The following is a 19,898-nucleotide window of genomic DNA, read 5'->3' on the forward strand; positions in this document are numbered from 1 at the left end:
GATTAGTTGATGCATGGTAGTAATCAGCTTATCTTATCTTCTGTCTTTCACAATCCTGCCAACTTCAACTGATAGCCTTCAATTCACAGTATAGCCTCAGGCTTGACTTCCAGAGCACTCAGTCCACTTCTTCAGCTGATTTGTTGTCAAGTTCGAATTGACATAAACTTTGCTCACCCTGGGAAGATGAGTGGGAATAGATTTAGGGAATTCGTAATTAGAAATATTTCAACGTTAAAAAAAAAAAGATCCAACATGTTAGTTGTCACTTTTGGACACAGCCTGAATCTTTATGGAAGCAATAGTTATGCTTAATATGTTTTGTTAATGGTTATGTAGCTGTCAAATAAATTCCATTATTTCTTATTACATCATTAGAGACCATTAAAAGGATATTAGCATGCTGATGTAATTATGCAAGCAGACGTAAAATGACTATAGTTATGATTTTATAATCTAATTATGGGTGTCCAATGCCCCTGGTGATTGATTGTTGGACTGGTATCATGGATTGAGTCAGAGGGGTAGCAATGTGAGGAGAGTTTGTACTTATTTTAAAAAAATGTGACTTTGCAATCTGCAACATTGACCTTCTTCATGTAATTGCAATTCTTCACATGTTGTAGAATAAATTTACAAACATGAGACTTTATAAAAAAAAATCCAAATACAATAAAAATACCAAAATTTGCAAGCTCACCTTTGAAGGTAGTAGAAAGGACACTTAGAATTAACAGTCAAAGTCACTGATTAGAACATAGATGACTTATTTGGTTTCTGATGAGAATACAAATTATTTCCAGACTTTTATTTAATATTCTTATACTTGGGGTATTTACTGAGAACATTGCTGAGAGGAATTTTCAGCTCTGGCTTAGCTGAAGACCTTTGTATGGAAAAAAACCAGATTATTCTGATTTCATCTTATTTCAGAACTTATATCCTACCATTCTCAGCCTCCAGTGAAGAGTTAGATTTTCACTGAATATTACATTCTCTCTAGACTGATAAGATTTTCCAAATTGCCATTGAAGATCTTTCCCTCTAGGTGTCTCTTTTTTCCCCATTTTGTTCTGCTTTAACTTCCTCCACCCATTCATCTTAGTGGCAGCTTTGTCATTTTTGCCTTCTAATATACCTCACCTCAGTACTCAAAGAACTGTCCTTTCAGGAGATGTGATAACTTGACCAACATTTCCATTTCCATATATAATTTTTCAGTGGAAAACCTGTAGCAGAACACTTTATATTCATTCCATAAAATTACATTAATCTCTATTTGCTGTTGTTGTTTTGCAGTGTAACAACTGACTATATATAAGCATATAATCTAGATATATAACGTTGGGAATGAACAGGATACTTAGGCTACATTTCAAATGCTAATATAAATAGATTTTTCAAGTTGAAAAAGCTGATTCTGGTTATCTCATATAATGTCCTTGATTGCAAAGCCATAACATTTAACCAGTCTTCCCCTATCATGAACGGTTTGTTGCATCTTTATTGTACATCCAAAGCTAAGTTAGAAGACCGAGTCACTCATCTTTCAGAGTCTAAAGCTTCAACGCCCAAGATTCAGGTTGGTTGTTCAGCTTTCACCTGACAGTGCTCCCTACCCACACTGAGACTACAGATAATTCGGTGTTTTACTTGAATAGCCAATTATATAAAAAATGAAAATTCTGAAAGTATGTAGGGAAATTGGATGAAGACTTCAGCTGAAAAATACCTTTCAAACTTTACAGCAGACACAGTAGTGTGGTTTGATGTTTTGAAAAGAATATACTATAAATTCAAAGTAATGACTAGTTTCAAAATGTAACTGTCTTATAAGGAAAATGTGTTTATTTTGGTGATAAGAATAAACAAAAATTTGACTTTGGTCTGAACTCAACCATTTTTTTCTTAAATTTCTAGTTTGTTCAGATGACTAATATTTTGAACAACTCTACTTATGATAGAGTCTTGAAATATTTAGTCATATCTATATATTTTTCTACAGCTATCTGTATACTATCTACAACAGAAAAAAAATTGCTTGGTTAATGAGTAGTTCTTCAATGTTTCGTTTTATTGTCATTGTTTAATGTGTGAGTTCAGGTTTTATTTATTGCATTTTATTCAAATTCTGCTTTAAGGACAGAAATCCCATTTCCTTCTGTTTTAGTTTATTTATTTTTTTCCTATGGTGCTCTTCAGTACACTATCAAAATGCTTGACAAACATGAATCAATATATTTAACTCATGAGATATCGGTTTTATTAGAACCACAGAGAGCTGAAGTTATGCATGAAAAGATTAGTGTCAGAGCATTTGCCAATACAAAGTGTCCAGTGTGATGTCTCTTCTGAAAAGAACTTCACCGACTGAGAAGAGATCCCATTAACTTCAATTACCATCCTGAGCATTCAGCAGTCCCAGAAGTCAGCTCTCAGTTTAGACAGTGCTATTTGGCCTCTAAAATAAATAAATAAATACCTCAAATGATCTGGCTTCAAATGAACTGAATCTGAGTCTGAATATGAAGTGGATGGTACCAGCAGAACTCAAAGTAACAGTAGGACCTTTACATCTTCATAGCTCCATACCTTATTTGCAGCATACTTTCTAAAGTCTGATAAAATTGAAATTAAGCCCCCTAAAAATATTGTTCTTCTCTGCTGCTTGACCACTACTCAACCTTGGATATTAGGATCCTACTGAAAAAACCCTTTGAAAAGAAAGACTGCATTTCTACATATGAAGTTAAGATTGATTTTTCCTGTTATGCTGTAGTATGTCCTTAGTGTCAACTATGTTTTTGAAGTAAACAGTGATTCTAACAAAAGCTTGAATTTGGAATACTTATCATGAGGGCAGTTGCAAGCACATCCTTGCCATGCTTCAAATCTCTGATTCCAAGCAGTGGGGTTAGAGAGACTTTGCACCCCCTTTTCAAAGACAAGGCCTTACACAAACAGATATTATCTATCATTACCATTACCCTTATTCTTAGGAAGAGCTGAAACGGCTGGGCTGGAACAAATACAATTTGAAAAGCCAGCCAACCATCCCAGTGAAAGAACTTGAACTGAGGAAGATATCTGAAAATCGAACCAAGTGGTGGAAGTTTGAAGAAGCTTTAAATACTTCCAAATCGGAAGTGTTGGGCAGGCAGGCTGATGAGTGGAGCTCCCAGCCTCACCTATTATGAACATGTGCATTGGCTATAGTGTGTCCTAATCATGCCATATAGGTTTTGGTCATTGTTTGTCATGTTATTTTTATAACACTTGAAAAATCTAATCAACCAGTTAATCACACTCAGTCATCCAGAACCTAAACACTGGAACAATACTTGGTATTTTCACTTCACTGTGCTGATGTATTATGACATCTGGTGTATGTATGCTCTAAATGTGAACATCTCAGGAAATTATTGAGAAGCAGAACAGTGTGAGGGAGGATTATTTAACCACTGAGCAGTAGTGGGACAGTATCTTATTAGGTTTGTATCTGCAAACTTCCCTCTACTGTGAGTAGTAGAGGGAATGACTACTTTCTCCTTGATTTGGTGTGATTAATCTTTTCTTGTGTTGCATGTTGAACACCTGTGGATTAATATGCTTGCAAAGTTTTTTTTCTAGATTGACAGATTCTGGATCCTGCCATCGATCTCATTTAGATTTACTGAGAGGAATGTTCTTGTATTGTGCATATGGAAAAACAATAGTTCATCCTGCTCTCCTTAAGATGCTGCAGTATAAACTAGCAATGGATTGATTTTTATTTCCATTCCATTTGTTTTCTGGAAATTAAGCAAGATTTCAATTTGAACCTGTGCTATTCTTAGTCTTAGTAAAAAGATACACCTTTCAAAAAAATTGAGCAGTATTTGTCATCTGCTTTTTGATTTTAACTAGCAAACCAACAGCCTATGGCTATTTGACATAATCTTGTTTAAAATGTTATAAAAGCATAACTCAGAAATAATGGAACCCCTTTTACTCAAACTTGACTTCTTGCACAGATTTAATGACTCTGGGAAACAAATTATCTGAAAAATGTACTGCTGTAACTCATTGCATGCAGGCATTTATAGGAAATTGCATTGTGTTTTCTGCTATATGTTGTCTCATTTGACAACCAGTTTATAATATAAAGATACATCAGTTTTTAAAGAAATGATTATAAGAAAACAAAATAAAGTGAAAGTTTCAACTCTGCATTTCCTTACCTAAAAATGTGTGAATTCACAACCTTAGCATTACATTAGTCTTGTGGCTTTTCCCCCTAAGGTACAATATATTTTGTGTGCTTTTCTTTAATGAATGTGCATATAACCAAGATCATTTTGCCTTCTTCCCTGTAACTTGCCTGCTAAAAAAATATAAAAATCATTAAAATAACAAGAAGGATTTTGGCCTGCAGCATTTTATGAATTCTAGGTGACAAAAGAGAAAGACCATAGAAATCGAAGGAGATTCTTACAAATAATATGTATGATGTTTGGCTTTTCATGACAACATTTCATCTCATTAAAACAGAAGGTTTGCACTTGTGCAAGCAAAAGCAGAATGAATGTGGTGTTATAGATACATTTCCATGAACTCATAGCTCCCTACTCATGAGAAGGTTTTTACAGATAAAAGTGACCTTCTGAAGTTTACCTTTTTTTCATATTTCTCTACTGCTCATCCTCCTGTGTGACTGAGAATGCTGTCATATTCCTTTTTTAATAAAATAAAGTTCATAACATCACAGGGTAGGCAGGATATATTTCTTTCTCTCAAGGAACTCACTGAATATATGCCATTACATTTAATTTATACAACATTTCACATATTATTAACAGGTAATCATTTCCATTCTACAGATGGGTAAATTGAAACTCAAGGCAGTTTGCTTCATTTTCCCTAATATGGTACAGAATTTGGTGACAGATATGAGAATAGAAATAGAGAACTGTAATTCTCACTCTTGAACTAAAGCTTGGTTCACGAATAGCATTACTAATATTAGAAATGAAAAAAGATCATAATGTAGGGATTTGTTTAAAAGAATAATCCCTTAGAAGAAATATAAAAAAAGTATCTTACGTCTTTGCCTTTCTTGATCCTCCTGCCCTTGGCTACCTGATTCTCCTACATGTACAAACACACATTTTTTTTCTCTTTCTTTGTGACCTGGATGGTTGGATCGAATGAATATTGCAGAGCCGCTGACCCAGCTGAAAAAGATAAATAATTCTTTTGCATTTTTTTTTTACACCCTAGTCAGTAAATATTGCATATCTGTGTCAATGAGTTGCACCATGACGTTCCTGTGGAAAGGTTTGTATTCCTTAAGAGCCATAAAGACAGTCAGAGCAAATACACATCTGTATATGTATGAGTCTGAAAAAGCCCAATAAATTCCAGTTGCGGTGCTTCCCTAATAAAGCAATTATTTCTACCTCACAGCTGGCAGGGGAACCTCAAGAACAAATCTTTGAGTTGGTCCCCTCAGAGCTAAAGGAGAAGCCAACAGGTTATTAAGAGGGCAAGCAGGAGACCTCTGGTTGTAGCACTCAGAGTTTTGTAGCCCTTTGAACTGAGACTGTAGCAAAATTTGGGGTTTTTTCTTTGGTTGTGCAGCCAAATCCTCATCAATGAAATTTGTCCCTTACATTGATCCTATCAAAACTGTGAGCTGTAGTGAAGCTGTACCTCTGCAACAATCCTAACATCTGAGCCATGCTCTTCATTAAGGAGTAAAAGCTACTTGAGCAAACTGAACCTAAGGTGACTGTCATCCTAGTAGGAAAATTTTACACGTGATTCCAGCTGACTCCACAGTAGACCTGAAGTCAGCAAAATGCACTGAAATTTACTGGGTGAAAATTAAAAAATGTCTGCTGTTTGTAGGTATAACAGTAAAAAGAAAGAGAGTAGAAATATAAATAGAATACAATTTTTATTTTTTCAAATGACATAAATTTTATGCTTTAGCTTAATCCTCGGGGAGTGAAAGAAAAATCACTGTACATTTAAGCAGCTTTTTGAGACCATTTTCCCACTCTCTCAGGGTCCAAACATTTTTTTTTTACCTTAAGAAATTATAGCACTTGTATGGTTTGTTCTTTTAAATACTGTAATTAAGAACCTTATTTGCATGGCAGGCAAAGCTGGCAACTTTCATGTACTCAGCGTGGTGAAAATGTCAAGTTTCATGGCTTGTGACAGATTAATAGAAAAATTATTTTAAAACTCTGCAAATTATTCATAGATATTGAGTAATCATCAAAAGTTGCATTTTGTGAAGAATAAAAATAGGACAAACTGAGTGTAGCATCAATCTCTAAATTGAGCGTTGTCTCTTTTTAAAATCATTTAAATTGTAGGCTTAGCAAAATAATCTTCACCTCAGATGAAGCAAGTTGTAAAATCTCTGAAATACTCTTTCATCATCTTTTGCAGTGTAAATTAGGAGCAGTGTACTTAGTGCAATTTTGATGCATATAGATAAAATGATTATTATAAAATTAATGATTTAGGTAAAATAATTTAAATTCCACCTTTTAGAATTGGTATCAGAGACCCACTAGACGTGGACTGCTGTTATTGGAGAGCATCCCTTTCTGGACCAGCCATCCTTTTTCTGTGACTTCACTCTTGAAATTACTCTAACGACAGCAGTGTGTCAGCCAGAAGGCATTTCGCTATTTGAACACCTTGTCGTGCCCTCTTTGCTCCCCCTGAAATGGTGCTCTGTGCAGTCACTCCACGGCACTTGTCGTTCCAGGGGGAGAGAAGAGGGCACGCCAAGATGTCCAGGTACTCACCTGATTTCAAAGGCTGTAGCTTGCAGAAGTAAACTTGAGCTGCAATCAACAAACCCAAACCTAAGTTTTGGTTCTATGTAGTAACGTTTGCAGGACGAGATTGCTCTGAAACTGCCAATCTTTCTAATCTGTGTGGTGTATCTGTTACACCTCCCAGCCTGGTGAAAAGAACCCTAATATATGCAAGATGGGAGATCAACTACTAACTGCAGTTAATGCCCTTCCCCTTAGCAGAGATTTTGCTTTTCCATCTTTAGCTCCTGGTCATGGTCAGACAGACACCAGGTGTGATGGTAGCACAGCTTTCTCTCTCCATGCCATGTGTTTAGTGCAGGACCACATTTCTTTAGACACTGTTGCAAACAAACAGTTCATGCTTACTTTATATAGGACATAAATATGAATACATAAAATGTTATTGGCTGTATTGCATGCTGTGTGTTCTGGAACACCATGTGTCATCCTACAGTTTAAGGAGCATGTTAAGAGCTTCCAGAGAAAAGCTCAAAAAACTCAATTTGCTAAAAGAGAAAAAGATTTTTTTAATTGATCGCTGGCTGTGCGTACATACCTGTCAATAGGAATGTGAGAATACATACAGCTGTACATTGACATTTGTGCAGGTCAGGTGCAAAGTGAACCAAATCTTTCAACAGGAAAGATATTAAAGAGTGAGAGATGTGTGCCTTTTTACTATTAAGTTTGAGTGATGATCAATAATTCTCTACTCAACGGTTCAGGGATGTTATTTTGTAGCAGGTCGGCACAACACATCCTTTGCAGCTTTCCTGAGTCTTAGAGGCTTAGTCAGGCACCTGTTTATGTAATATAAATAAAATATGATGCAATGCTTCACTAAAGCAGTCAACAGTTCTGGTCCCAAATGTTGGGGCAGCCTGAATCAAGTGGTCAATTGATTTACAGCTCATCTGAGTATCAAAAGGAGGATAAAATAGCCAGTGTACACTGGCTATTTCAATCCATTCATGTACTACATGTCAATGTCCAGCAGAAGTTTTCTGCCTTTGCTTTTCTCTGTAAATCATGTTGTATAAACATACTGTAGTATAAAAATGCTACTTTTAATTATGCTGCTTTTCTCCATTAATTTGATTTGACATAAGTATGTTTATGTACTTCTATATATAATATATAACACATTTATAGCATGAACACTTTAGAATTTCTAAAATTGAGAAGGTGAAAAGAAGGCTTCATTGCAATATAAACAATGGACATAAGCTTCAAATTCCTAAACACAGAAAGAACAGAAATGTGTACATATTGCAAGTCATTAGTTCAAGCCCACCAAACGTTTCCTGAGACAATTACCTTCACTGCTATAAAATTTGCTTTGCACAGTCCTCTGGAGCGTTACTAATTGCTTTTCTTAACCTCCAGAGATTAAAGGATTTTGAAATGAACATATAGACAAGTGGTGACTTTAATTTCAAATCTAAGCTTTATTAAGGCAAGCTCTGTTTTATGAAATAGGGTCATTAAGAGAATGTTTCATGTTGGAAATATCCAATCCTAATCTCCTCATCTTCCTCCAGTCTTGAGAAATTGAACTCTGCCTGTATCTCTTAAAAACACAGTGCCACCTCAACTCATTTCCATCTGGCATCAGCCCTATGTCTCATCTTCAAGAGTACACAGAACCATGTTGGCACTTGTTTCTCAAATCCTTTTCCACTAGGGGGTATGATAGACTGTGACTGTATCTCACAGTAAACCTTCGGTGTGATATTGTAATACTGAAGTACACACACAGGAGGGAGAGGAATAGGCATGCAAAGCTTGGTACATAATTTATGGAGATTCAAATCCTGTCATTCATAAATATAATTATAACCTACGGCTTGAAAGTGATATGGACCTTGCCATATTGATCATGCTCCAGCTCTGTTTATCCAGATCGTTCATTTGTTGACAGGCAAAAATAAGAAGAATGTTGTTAGTCGTAAAACAATTAATGAAAGGAAATACTTCTATTTTACACAAAGAATATTCTTTGTTTCTGTGTGTGTTGCACCCTCCCACCTTCAGATGGGAAATATAAACCCAAGGGGAGGGGATATTATTAAATCAGCAATCAACCTTCAAGTCATTTTGGTATAAACACTGTAATTATTTCATCTCTAGTAAACAGAATAAAAGACAACAGCACATAAGGGTGACAATTTGCAATATGCTTTGAATGTCTTTGTTAAAAAAAAAAACACACACCTATTATAACTGAAGGCAACATTACTGAAATTAAAAAAAAAAAATAGCAGAAGTTGTGACAGCCAACAGAGGAGGTAATTAGTCAGTAAATTCTGAGTAATAAATTTAGCAGGTCATTGCAACAGATATTACATTTTGTGTGGGGAGAAGTCACTGTTTATTAGCTGTGAAACCAGGACTGCTTACCTTTATTCAAAAATCATCCTAACAAAGTATAAGAAAAAAGTCCTTAGTGTGATTACGACTGTAATCACACCAGGTGCCTTCTAAAACTCCCAGTCTTCTCTTACTTAGGTGGGTATAAGTTCATTTATGTCAGGCGACTCGACTACAAATTTGCATAGGTGTAATCGTAGTAGCATACAGCTTGGGGAGGGATAGATGAAAAAATATTGTTTTAATCACGTTTATATAACATTTTTAATCTCAGTCGCAGCAGTTGTGTGTCTCAGATGTAGGTTAGGTTAGCCTGGACATTGTGGTTACGTGTCCGAGTGCTCTCCCCTCCCCGACTGGCTGAGTCCTGATGTAAGCAGCCAGGAGGGATTCCTCTGCCCCCCCATCAGCACCTCCCTCATCTGAGGGAATGGTTTGTTTGCAATTCATCAGGTCATAAACAAACGTGTGCACGTCAGTGAGGCTCTGTACTTAGAGCCATGTAAAGACAATTGCCATTAATATTAGCCAGGCTTCAGAGGGTTTGACAGCCTCCCAGAAAAGCAGTCTCATTTACCCGGCTTAAAATTCCTGGTCAGGAACTGTCAGGGGTGCATTTTATACATCTTGGAACCTTTTTTCAGGCTGGTTGACCTCTTGTTAAAAAGTCTTTAAAAAATATTTTGCAGTCAAATAATTACTGGTTTTGTTGAAATGTTCTCATCCAATACATAATGAACAGTGAGGAATTCCCCAAAGGGCATCTTTTGTTATTGAAATGTTTATTTATTGAGTGCTTTTGCCAGAAGCCCCCCATGAGAAAAATCTCATTTTATGAGCTCCTGAAACAGTCAGTTCCCAAAACATCAAGCAGAAATGCAATTTTGACCAAGTAATCTCAAGGTCTTTTGTTTGCTTTTAAATAAACAGAATGCCAAGGTGCAAAAAGTTGTGACAAGAGCTACTTTATTTTTTGTATTTTGTGAATATGCCTAGAGAAACCATGCTGATGTGGTGCTCAGGTGATTTCTCACGTACGAAAATTCAACTGCTACAGTAGAGGAAAACAATATCCCACAGAGCAAAATATGAGTGGGTGTTTTAAATAATTCTGAGATTAATTCCTTCCCAGAAAAGGATAGCATTAGCACAAAAGCATCCCACTTGCATAAGAAATTTTTTCCCCACCCTGTTTTTTATTTCCCTGGGTGTTGAGGAGAAATGACAGTGTTCGTGGCAGCACATATGTGGGTATAACTTGGATCCTCTCGTGTTCCTGGAATATCCAGGTGGAGTCACTAGAGAATAGTGCCATGGCTGCTGACAGGCTCCTCGGAAATCCCTGTCTCTCACTGCCCAGGCTGGGTCTCTGAAATGACCCAGTTTTAATCAATATGACTTTAACGATGCCAAGAAATGCAGGACTGCGGGGAGTGGGGCAGGGGAGAACTATGGGGAGGAAGTGGGAAGTGGCAAAGAAATAGAAGCACAAAATTCAGGTAAGGGAAGTAGGGCAGGAAACTTTTTCTGTCATTGCTGATAGAGCCAAAGTGTAACTACACTGTGCTTGAAATTTTGTGTTGGTTCCAGGTTCTCACCTATAATGGACTACGCAGTGAAGATTTGAGGAGAATATCTAAAGTTTCCCCCTCCCCCATCATTGTTATGCAACAATTCTATACTGGGGTGTTTTCTACTTAAATTTAAAGCAGATTGCTAATTGTACTGCAAATATCTGAGCACCCAGAGAGAAATCAGCATTTCTCTTAGGTTGGCAACGCAGAAAGGACAGCAGTGCCTGGTATCCTGAAATTCCTAGGTGTCTTTTATGGTTGATTATCCCAGCATTAGTGACAGGATCAGGGAATAGCCTTGATTTTTGTAAAGTAGTTATCTCAAATAAAAAGTACTTTGCAATTGTTGAGAATTATGATCTACAATATTAATATGATGTTGAGAAATGTTTTATAATTACCTAACGTTATTAAAAGTGTTTCTTGGCCATTAGTGACTGGGCATCTGGAGTGTCCTTTAGCAATAAAATGTCTATTTTCTTTTTCTTCCTTTCTCAAAGAGTATTTGGAGCAAAATGATTGATTAGTGGCAGTTCCTGTTAACTCCAGAATAAAATGTGCACAATGCCTGCTTTGCTACTAAAAGATTAAAAGAATATTTCTTATTCTTACTCTGATTCCCTTTGTGACCTCAAAGCAAAGTCTTATGGTTAATAATAGAGGGGTTTTGTGCCTGAAATGGAAAAAATTTAGAGGTATTTCTGTCTAGGATATATGTGATGCAATTAAGCACACTTCATTAAGTGCTCTCCATTTTATGAATGCAGAAGATGAACATGTTACTAAAAAAATAATTTAATACTTCATTTCAAGCCCTGCAACAAAAATATATTTCAATTTATTTCTTTTATGCAGCAATTTTTCAAATTTCATTCTCTCATAAGCCACAGCTATAGAAGGTCAAAATATGTTAATGTACAGGTCCAGCCAATGTACTTCACCTTATAAGTAGGGCTTTTCTTCATAGTATAAATGTAATTCTTTTCACTGATAATATGAATAATAAAAGCTTAGAAACTTGCATAATGCATAATACATACTATGTAAGTAAACTTTTATGAAATAGGGCCTTTTTTTGTTTTTTCTTGAGCACCTACACTCTTCTCCTCTTTCAATTCTTATATTAATATTTCTATAATCTCTTGTTACTCAGAAATTTTTTTCAGAAGTATATTTACTATATGTTTATGCATATATTTTATGTTTTCATACCTAAATATTTTAATGCAGTTTTAAGGATATCAGAATTGAAATGTCTTCATTCATTAGATGTGCATGTGATTTGTATATTTATTGGGGTGGATGGAGAATGAATGCAACATTACTTATATGAATTTATTTTTCTTTACAAGTGCACAATGAAACCCTGAGTACTTTACTCTGCCTGTCTACCTCTGGCTAACCAGTACCTTCCTCTGTAAAGGTCTTACAGATTTTAGTGCTATAAAGGACCAGCAGGTTACACCCAGAAGGGTCCCTGCAGAGTCCAATCACTTCCCCTCATAAGTTATTCAAAGAGCTGATTACCTTTGTTGTTAAATCATAGAATCATAGAATCAGCTGGGTTGGAAAGGACCTCTAAGATCATCAAGTCCAACCCTTGATCCACCTCCACCACCACCACCAGTTACCAGACCATGGCACCAAGTGCCATATCCAGTCTCTTCTGAAATACCTCCAGGGACAGTGAATCCACCACCTCCCTGGGCAGCCCATTCCAATGCCTGATTACCCTCTCTGTAAAGAATTTCTTCCTAACATCCAACCTAAACGTCCCCTGGCAGAGCTTAAGACCATGCCCTCTTGTCTTACTGAGAGCTCCCTGGGAGAAGAGACTGACCCCCACCTGGCTACAACCTCCTCTCAGGGAATTGTAGAGAGTGATGAGGTCTCCCCTGAGCCTTCTCTTCTCCAGGCTAAACAACCCCAGCTCCCTTTGTGGTATCTTTCTGATCAAAACCAGCTCTTGGATCAGATATGTTCAAAATCTTTTCCCCTCATGTGTTCTTGCAGACTATAATCAAGATAAATATTCCATGTTTCTATATTGTCCCTCTGACTTGCAGTTATAACAACAGGACTAAGTTTGTGTTGATCTTAAGCAAATGAAACGTGAAACTACCTGTAACCTTCTTTGGATGATGAAATTCCAGTGATGGTCTATGCTGTACTGGGGTGAATAACGATTTCAGTTCCTCCATTTTGCCACTTTCTTAATAAGAATACTATTTACAGAGTGTTCTGAAGTTTAGTTAATGTTGTTGAAATTCTTTCAGACAGGCACAACATACACACAAGAAACCACAAGAGGTACAAAAATGTATGCAAATGTAGCTAATGAAGCAAAAGGAAGAGGGCTAAATGGTGTCTTAATAGGTTCTCTTTAAAAACCTATTTTGATAAGGAATATCATGCCATGTCTCTTGATTATGAATCTTACTTTTTTTAATAATCTCTTTCAGCGTGCTGGGACCAGCTGTGACCTTCAGAGTGCACCCAAACCTCCAAAACATTTCAACTGCAGATGTTGCCAAAGAAGCAGGTAAGTCCTTGTCCTCCATTCCCAAATTGTGACCACCCACACGTTTGTTTAGCAGTCAGTGGCACTGCAAACAGCACAGGCACGTCCTGTTCTCCCAGAAGACTGGCATTTAAAGAGAGAGACAGTTCAGAGGTGAGTGGCACATGGAAAATTGAAGCTTAACATCTCTGAGTCAATTAAAACTGTTTGAGACTTCCTTGTTTGTCAAGAAGATGAGTTAGAGACTTGTAGTCAAGTTCCAGAATGGCGAAAAACTCATCAGTGTTCTCATGAGCCCATAAAAACAGATTAGTCATCTAGTCTAGCATATAATACCTTCACCTTTCTGATACTTTTGTTTCAGGGAAAAAATGTTATTACATTTTAGCCTTAATTTCTGGATTAAAAAAAAGGTAGAAATATGTCTTTGTTGGTGTGCTGTTTAAACAATTTTAATGGCAAGTTAATCTTGGGAGTAAAGGTTGTATTTCTAGAATTAAGCTGCTTCCTGTTGACTCCTTGTCGGCTTGGCTGTTATGGAGTTTTGAGTGCAAGAAATAATTTCTGCAAAGTAACTGAATTTATAACTGATTTGCTTCCAAATCACTCGGTAGGTTTTAAAAATCAGAAGTAACCAAGTTGCAATATTGCTTAAAAATAGAAACAGAAAAAGTTCATTTAAATAAGTACCAGGAGCCACAAACTGTCCATTAACCTCTACTTTTGCTTCACTGTGGATGAATGAAGTTATAGAAGGAACTGGGGTAGTTCCCATGTCAGAATATTGCTTTTCAGGAAGGGTCTTCTTAACTGGTGATTAGGGAATAGCAAATGGGATATAATTTATCTTAAAAGGGTTTAACATGTTAGAAAGATCTAGATGTGTACTGTCAAAAAATAGGAAATTAAAATAAGGTAAGTATTGAATTGTGTGACTCCTGAATGTGTAATATCTTCCTGGGAAAAATTAATATGGCTTTTCTTTAACAATGCCCTCCCTGTCTTGTAAATTTGTTGAATCTCTCTGAAGGGATCAACAAATACGATGCTGTTGGTAGAGCCTGCCTAGATTGCCGATGGCTTTTGACAAGGTTTTCCCATAAGTTTCTAAGGAAACTGATAGTTTCTTAGAATGTGGAATATGAAACACAAAATGGTGAATCAGTAATTGGCTAAGAGGCAGGAAACAGAGATTAGAAATAAAGCATTAGTTTTCTAAAAGGCTAGATATAGCGAAAAAAGTGGAAGGGTCTCTGCTGGGACTGTGGCATTCAACATGCTTATAAGTGAGTTGGAAAAGAGAGTGAGCAGGATGATGAGAAATCCTGCTAACAGTGCTGAATTATTCACAGTTTTAAAGGTGAAAGCTGATCTTAGAAATGTATAAAACCCTTACCAGACTGAGTGCATGGATTCAAAATGGCAGATGAATTTAATTGTAAATTACTGTTAAAAAAATTTTATATGGAGAAAAAACAGCTTTACGTGCAAAATTGTATGTGTAAACAGTAATATAGTTAGGGTAGTAATAGGTAATTTGATGAAAATGACAGTTCAGTCTCCATTATCAGTTGAAAAAGGAAAGTGTTTTTAAGAATTATTTGGAAAGGAATAGGAAACACAACAATACTGTTTGTTCTTGCATAAATCTGCCCTTTGCCTGTATTTAAATACAACATGTAGTTCTGCTTCTCATACCTCAGAGAGATTGGAAATTCTGGTTGAAATGGAAAGATTCAGAGAAAGGCAGAAGCCGTGATTGTACGTATGGAATATCTTCCATGTAACAAGTGGTGCAGTAAGGCAGGAATCTTTATTTGGGGGGGGAAAAAAAAAAAAAAAGAGAGATGAGTAAGGTATGGGAAAGGTCTGTCAACTCCAGAATGGCACAGTGAATGTGTACAAGACGTGCAACTGCTCTTGCAATGCATGAGAGGTAAAACTGGCAAGAAGGCAGGTTCAAAATAAATCAGAATGCAGTTTATATCTTTGCCATCCACTTTATATCTTTGTGAATAATGAAGCTTACATGTGTTCAAAAATTTACATGCAAGCAAGGTAATGGAAAAGATGTCCACTGAAATTCAGCAAGTCTGTGGAAACCTAGTCAAGTCCAGGAGGTTCCGGATGCACCTTAATCTCTTCCTAACGAGCCACTCTGAAATGTATGGATGTTGTGACTTATTTATTTCAGCAAAAGAAGTAACATTTTTTCTAACCACTGGGATCAAAGTAGTCGTTTTGAACTTTCTTAACTTAAATACTGCTGACAAAGTTAGGAAGGTTCTGCGGACAGAAAAATACCACCCTAGAGAAAGGGAGACAAAGGTGGGGAAGGATCAGGAATGCAAATCCTCTGAGGAGAGGCTGAGGGAGCTGAGGTTGTTCAGGGGAGACTTTATCACTCTCTACAACTGCCTGAAAGGAATGTGTGGCAATGTGTGAGTGGCAACCTCTTCTTCTGGGCAACCACTGACAGGACAAGGGGAAATGGCCTTAGGTTGTGCCAAGGGAGGTTCATGTTGGATATTAGGAAAAATGTCACTGCAAGGCCAATTAAGCATTGGATCAGGTTGCTTAGGGAAGTGGTGGAGTCACCAACCTTGGAAGTGTTCAAAAACGAATAGACGTGGCATTTTGGGATATTGTTTAGTGGGCATGGTGATATTTGGTTGAAGGTTGGACTTAATGATCTTGGAGGTCTTTTCCAATGAATATGGTTCTATGATTCTATGAATTTCTACAGATTCAACAATAAATAATATTTTATATTTTAATTTTATATACTCTATATATTCATATCCCAGGCATTTTCTAACTTCTATTTACTTAGTAGGTTAGAATTTTCAGGTTTTGATGGCTGCAGGAAGAGGTTTGTAGGAATCTGACATCAACTCCTCTTGGTATGTCAACATGGCCATAGTATTGATATAACTAAACTTTGTATCACATTTTACAAAAAAAGTTTAAGCAAACTTCTTACTTTGAGATCTATTTGTGCAGATTTTATGTATGTGCAAGTCTCACTGATAGCCACAGGAACAGCTTCTGAGCAGCAGTTTGATCTTATTGTTCATGTAGCATATGTTTTTGTAACCAAAATGGATAAACTTTTCTATTTTCCTTACACTATTTAGGTTTAAATATAGGGAACTATATATAAAGTTTTACATCCTCCTCTGTGGAATTTGACAAATGTGCAGGTTAGAGAAGACATGGGACTCTTTAGCAACTATGCAAATGGATGAATTACTTAGAATATCTGTTAAACAATAGAGATATGGAAGTATGATAACAAAAATAGTTTCCTATGTTTTCTTGAAGTTTGAGGTTCATTTTTGTTAGTGTACCCAAGGCCTAGCTTGAGGCAAAATAAACTCTCTAAAATCCTTTAGCCATATCCTTGCTGATAAAACTTTTTTTCCAGTAATCCACAGTTCCAATTCTGTGTAAATGTTTTGATTACTTTTTCTTTTTTCCAGTTTCTAGGGCTACATAATTATATGGGGAAGCTGACAACAGAGTAATTTCAAATTGTGAATAGCTTGCTTTCTCACATTAACAATACCTTTATTTGCTGTTTGACAACAGAGCAGGACAGCCAACATTTTGCCAGCTTCACACACTTTGACGTTCAAAAAATAGAACACATCTTGCATCAAGTAGCTGTCCTCTGGCCTATTTCTCTTTAATAAGTCAGGTTCAATGGTGCAGTGTAATTTCATCTCAGTGTTTTGAAGAAACAAACTTTCTCAAGACACAGATGACCTGCTCTAGAAGTAATTACACTTGGCACATGAAATCATTTAGACAAACAAATGTTTCAGTTTAAGAGTCAAGAGAAATATAGCAGAGAACAATTATCAGTAAGACAACTCTATATAAAATTGTAATATATTTGGTGTAGAAATAAGCAATGAAGTTGCTTTATAGGTACTCCAGAATCCCACCATTTATGCAAATATATGTCTGGTAACAGTGATAATTGGAAAAGCAGAAACTTCTAAAGTTTCCAAGCAAAGAGCTTTGGCATCGGATTCCTGTAATGATCACATAATATATCACACACATGAAGATGTTAGGGAATTAACAGGTCTTGTGTGCAGGTTTTTGTGTCTAAGACATCTTATGATATACACCAGTACGGAAAGTCAGAAATTTTGATTTAAGATTTTTTATCCATATGGATATATATGTGTGTGTGTGTGTCCTATGTACATATCTATCTATCTATCTATCTATATGAACATTAAGAAAAGTTTTCAATTTTTTTTATATTCCCCTAACTTTTAACCAAGCTGTTGGTTTGGTTTGGTTTTGAGGTTTGTTTTTTGTTTCTTGGGTCTTTTTTTTATTATTATTTTTCTGTTGCCTGCTGGTAAAACGCCCATTTTCACACCATGCATAGTCTTATAGGGACTATTACCCTGATTTAGAGAGAAGAGTGTTGAATCATGGAACCTTCTTCTGTAAAAGTAATTTCTCTGTCCACTGTTTAATTCTGAAAAAAACCCACATTACTAAATTAGTTCTACTGAAACACACAAATGCAAAAATACCATATTGTTATTCAAATTTTACTGTGTATCAAAATAATTTGAATAAAGATACTGCCTCAGTTATTGGAATGGATTAAAAAAAAACACATATAGAACTCTCCAGCAGTTTTAAATTACTGCAAATGATTAAATTTGTGAATTTACAGATTTTGAGATTTAACATCTACAAGTTTTGGTTATGTCCCAGCTGAGGTGAAATATCCATGGCAGCAAGTACGTAACAGAACTTTTTGTCATTGACGCCGAATATTTTTGCTAAAATTGGCAGCTCTAAATAGACAACACATCATCCTTAGCTTTCAGCATTAACCAGTCCTTTTGGGATGAAAAGAGCACTCCAAAACCCTTAGAGATAACTTACCCTGTGTAGTGATTTAAGCTGATGGTGTCTTATTGGTTTGGAGTGGTCCAAGATGCCATAGTCTTGATCTTAATTAGGATGACTAAATGGTCTATCCAGTCATGACCCTCGATTCAGCTGGTGTAGAAGGTATTTATGTCTAATTCTGCCTCCAATATATTTCTTTTGCTTGGCAGGTCTGAGCTGTATTTATATGAGTCAAAACTTACTCTTCTAAATATCTAGGAGTAAGTACATAAATAAGGGGTTTAATTGCAAGGGCTCTTAGTTCCCATCACACTCTACAAACTTTTAATGACCTTGGATAGTTAGCTTGAATCAGAATTTTCTGATGGCCATGACATTTAACTTCAAAGCCATGTCAGACAGTGAAACAATCCATCTGCTTTAAAAAAAAACATCCCAGGTCCTTCTTAAACTTGAAAATACTGATGAGGAACCTGCCTTACAGAGTCACTGCAGAAATCTCTTAATTGTTCCCATTTCTTGAGCACATTAGGCAAAATCCCATTTTTGACACACATCCAAGCTGGGTCCTGTTAAAAAGGGCTGAGGCTCTGACATGAGCATATTTTGATTTTCTTCTAATTTCTGTGCTAAAAATATGCATTATAAATATATTTCAAAGGACTCAACCATGAAGGTACAAATGATAGATTAAAGCCATAATGCATTTTGTAGCTGTTTGCAGAAATTATTTTATGAGCCTTAGTATAATTCAAATATGCTTTTCAACTTTTAATGAATAAGATTTAAGTCTAAAATAGTGCAAATTATTTATATGACTGTTCTCCTTTATTGATTCTAGTCATGTAATGCAGGCCTCATTGGTCAGAGGGGGTTATCTTTCCAGTAAGCTGCATAATAGAAGTATAATAAAAACATTTATGGAATACCTCTGTAAATTTTGCACACCTCTTAATTTCATGGTCTAAAATTTGACAAAACAAGGCACAAAGAGAAGATTATTTACTCGACATCAGAGAGTCAACAGATGAGAATCTGGTTCGCTACTTAAATTCACTGTTAATTTCTAGGAACGCTGCAGAGCTGTACCCTGACCATAACAGCATTCTTGACAAAAACATTATAACTCAGTATTATTGTCCTTTATGTGCAAGAAAAGTTTTCTAGGAGGTTCTCAGGAGAACAAGAGAGAGAGAATTGTTCTTCAGATTTATCTTCATATAACATAATTTTGGATCTCCCTATAATAAAGCTACACATAATATCTGTAAAGAATGTATAAATGTGGAGAAAGGAGACTGATAGAAGGGACCACAGTACAATGAGGAATGAATCATCAACTGCAAGAGTAAGACTATACAAAGTTTTATTTGGTTATACATGTATTGAGTTAAAAGCATAGACAGAAAGAACTGATATTTTCAGTGTCTGAAAAACGTCATGGTTTCACAGAGGAATTTGAGCAAAACCTGGGAAATATCATTTAATGCAGTAAATTCAGAATGCTCTGATTTTCCCTCTCTGATTCAGCTTGTGATTAAACACTGTCTGGCTTTTGATCCTTTTTAGACCAGTGTTGGTTAATTGCTAAAAGTTCTTTGCATTATATATTTCAGTCAAATAAATGTAACCTTGGAATTTGTTATTCTTTGTACTGCTTGTCTTGCTGACATAATGAAATTTGACAATGCTTGTTTGTGTTGATTTGGTAATAGCAACACCCAC

General features: G+C 36.0%; 1 protein-coding gene across 1 annotated transcript in view; it reads left to right on the forward strand.

Moving 5' to 3' along the window:
• The window catches only part of PTPRN2 (protein tyrosine phosphatase receptor type N2), a 642,194-nt gene that overhangs the window by 270,952 nt on the left and 351,344 nt on the right, over window positions 1–19,898 (forward strand). Inside the window, exon 11 of the mRNA XM_050310509.1 lies at window positions 13,228–13,307. Coding sequence (XP_050166466.1) covers window positions 13,228–13,307 — 80 coding nt within the window. The remainder of the gene's footprint in view (window positions 1–13,227; window positions 13,308–19,898) is intronic.

Source organism: Myiozetetes cayanensis, unplaced genomic scaffold (assembly GCF_022539395.1).
Source record: "Myiozetetes cayanensis isolate MyiCay16 unplaced genomic scaffold, myiCay2020 scf1, whole genome shotgun sequence".
Lineage (NCBI taxonomy): Eukaryota > Metazoa > Chordata > Aves > Passeriformes > Tyrannidae > Myiozetetes > Myiozetetes cayanensis.